Source organism: Marmota marmota, unplaced genomic scaffold (assembly GCF_001458135.2).
Source record: "Marmota marmota marmota unplaced genomic scaffold, marMar, whole genome shotgun sequence".
Taxonomy (NCBI): Eukaryota; Metazoa; Chordata; class Mammalia; order Rodentia; family Sciuridae; genus Marmota; species Marmota marmota.
The window spans coordinates 61,016,423-61,019,407 of record NW_026000174.1 but is presented as its reverse complement, the minus strand read 5'-3'; the positions used below and the strand labels follow the sequence as shown (position 1 = coordinate 61,019,407).

General features: G+C 37.4%; 1 protein-coding gene across 1 annotated transcript; it reads left to right on the top strand.

The window, feature by feature from the left end:
* The first annotated feature begins 1,817 nt into the window (after nucleotides 1-1,817).
* On the top strand, nucleotides 1,818-2,765 carry LOC107159838 (olfactory receptor 5B17-like). Its single transcript, XM_015506480.2, has one exon. The coding sequence runs from the start codon at nucleotides 1,821-1,823 to the stop codon at nucleotides 2,763-2,765; it is 945 nt and encodes a 314-aa protein (XP_015361966.1). The 5' UTR covers nucleotides 1,818-1,820.
* Nucleotides 2,766-2,985: the final 220 nt, after the last annotated feature.

The following is a 2,985-nucleotide window of genomic DNA, read 5'->3' as shown; positions in this document are numbered from 1 at the left end:
ATGAATTATGAGCCTACTTAGATCACATCTTCATTTTCACTATCCATTTCCCATAATCTCACTTTTGCATTATTACTCCAGAAAATCTGGCATTGCAGTGATTAAAGGCACAGACTTTAGAGGATGTTAGATGTGAGTTTGAATCTTGAATTAATTATCTCTAAGTAGGTGTAGAATTTGAGGAAGGACTATGATCTTGCAAACCTCCATTTTTTTAACGGTGAGGCTAGATGTATGAGCATGTGTATGTGTAAATACTGTCTTTCCCCCAATTCTCTGTTATCCGTCTGTCTGTCCTCCATGAGGCAAAATTGACTCAGAATCATTAAGTTTAAGCTGTTAGCAAATTCATATCTGATTTAGGGAAAAAAGCCATTTCAGAAAGGTGATCTTGACAAATCCATATTTTCATCTGCTCCTCTGTTGGCTGGCTTCTAATCTGTGAAGACATATCAGCCCCAACAATGTCTAACTCTGAAGACAAAATGTACCTACTATATATTGTTTTCATTCCCAGCAGCCTTAATAATGATTCCCAAAATCATTCATATTTTTATCCCTGAAACTTATGATTACGCTGCCTTACATGGTAAAAAGGACCCTACATGGTGATTAAAGTGAGGATTTGAGAAGATGAGATTTTCCTGGGTCATTCATATGAGCCAATGACAATATATTAGTAATCATAGAACATAAATAAAGCTACTCATGTAAATATGAAATTGTAGCTCATATTGTTAAGTGGGGGATACTTTAACTAACACAAACAGTTAAGGCCCAGATATTCAAGTAACATGTGGAGGGACCAGGAGAAATATGAAAAAAGTCATCAGGGAATAGACGAATAGAAACAAGCTATCGTGGACTTCCCACACCACAAATTTTCAACCCTTAATATCTGCTCTCTAGCTAAGTATTGATAGTAATGGCAGTAAGAATGAGTCCAATGCAAGAAGGCATTCTTTTAACACAAGCCAAAATGCATTTTGCAAGGAAGGAATTTTTTAAAACAGGACTTTTTAAAAAACAGAAGGTCCCTGGGTTCTCAAGCAGAATGGTAGATACAGACTCTCATCTGTGAAAGGATACAGCATGCTTGAAGCTTGATGTAATGGAGATAATGATTAAATGGAATTAAATAAAAATAAAATCATTTCAAATTCATTAACAACATTTATGCTCAGAAACACTCTGATTGGTTTTAAAGCTTGGTCTGTCAGCTAATGCTTGTGTAATTGTGAGTTAATTATTGAATATTTGGAGACCCTTACTACAATTTTATATTTATATGAGTAGCTTTATTTATATTCTATGATTACTAAAATATTGTCATTGACCCATATAGATGACCCAGGAAAATCTCACCTTCTCAAATTCTCACGTTAATCAATGTTCTATTTAATGGAACAGGTAAAAATGATTAAATGAAAGTATACATATAAAGCCTGGCATATGAGATAGAAGCATAGCTGTTAGACTTAAAAGATCTTATTTAAGAGCTAGCTTTATTCCAGACCTGTGACCTTGGTCAACCCATGAACCCCTTTCTTTGACTCACTTTATTCATAAACAAAATTAACAAATTTGGAAAACAAGTCTGTGAAACCCTTACTCTTCAAATGCAAATTATTGTTTAGATAAATCGTCCACTACATTGTATGGTCATGCCAACACTTCAGATCTAGAGAATACTGAAAAATATGATTATCATAATAAAGTAATGCTTACACTTTTCCATTTCTGCTCAACTGAGTTTTGCTTTACAAAATCAAAAATTTCCTCTTTGCTACACAGCACCTGGTGGTTATAACGTACCACCCATGGAGAATAACACAGAGGTGAGGGAGTTCATCCTGCTGGGACTGACCAGCGCCCCACAACTGCAGCTTCCCCTCTTCATACTGTTCACTGTCGTCTACCTCATCACTCTGGTGGGGAACCTGGGGATGATCACTTTGATCCTGCTGGACTCCCGCCTCCACACCCCCATGTACTTTTTCCTCAGTAACCTGTCTCTGGTGGACTTTTGTTCCTCCTCAGCTGTCACTCCCAAGGTCATGGCTGGCTTGCTGATGGAAGACAAGGTCATCTCCTACAATGCTTGTGCTGCTCAGATGTTCTTTTTTGCACTCTTTGCCACTGTAGAAAATTACCTCCTGACCACAATGGCCTATGACCGCTATGCAGCAGTGTGCCAACCCCTGCATTACTCCACCATCATGACAAACACTGTGTGCACTCGTCTGGCCATAGGCTGCTATGCCATTGGTTTGCTGAATGCTTCTATGCAAATTGGAGAAACGTTCTGCCTCTCTTTCTGTATGACCAATGTGGTCCATCACTTCTTCTGTGATATTCCCGCTGTCATGACTCTGACTTGCTCTGATAAACATGTTGCTGAACTGGTTCTTGTTCTTATGACAACCTTCAATGTCATTTTTGCTCTTCTTGTTATCTTGATTTCCTACCTGTTCATATTCATCACCATTTTGAAGATGCACTCAGGTAAGGGATACCAGAAGGCTTTATCCACCTGTGCTTCTCACCTCATTACAGTTTCCACCTTTTATGGAACGGTCATCCTCAAGTATATACAGCCAATTTCCAGTCACTCCATGGACACAGACAAGTTCACATCTGTATTCTACACTATAGTCATTCCCATGCTGAACCCTGTGGTCTACAGCCTGAGGAACAAGGAGGTCAAGAGTGCATGCAAGAATGTGGTTAAGAAGGCAAAATCTTCTCTAGGTTTAGTTCTTTAATGATGTAAAACCCACAAAAAGTTATTTCAACCCTCTTACAATTACTGTATGCAGTAATCCAAATGGTAACATCTAATATTATTTCTTTTTTGTTTGTTTTTTATTGATTTCATTATTTTTTAAATACACAATAACAGTGGAATGCATTATAATTTCATTACACATATAGAGCACAATTTTCCATATCTCTGTATATAAAATATGTTCATGCCAATTCATG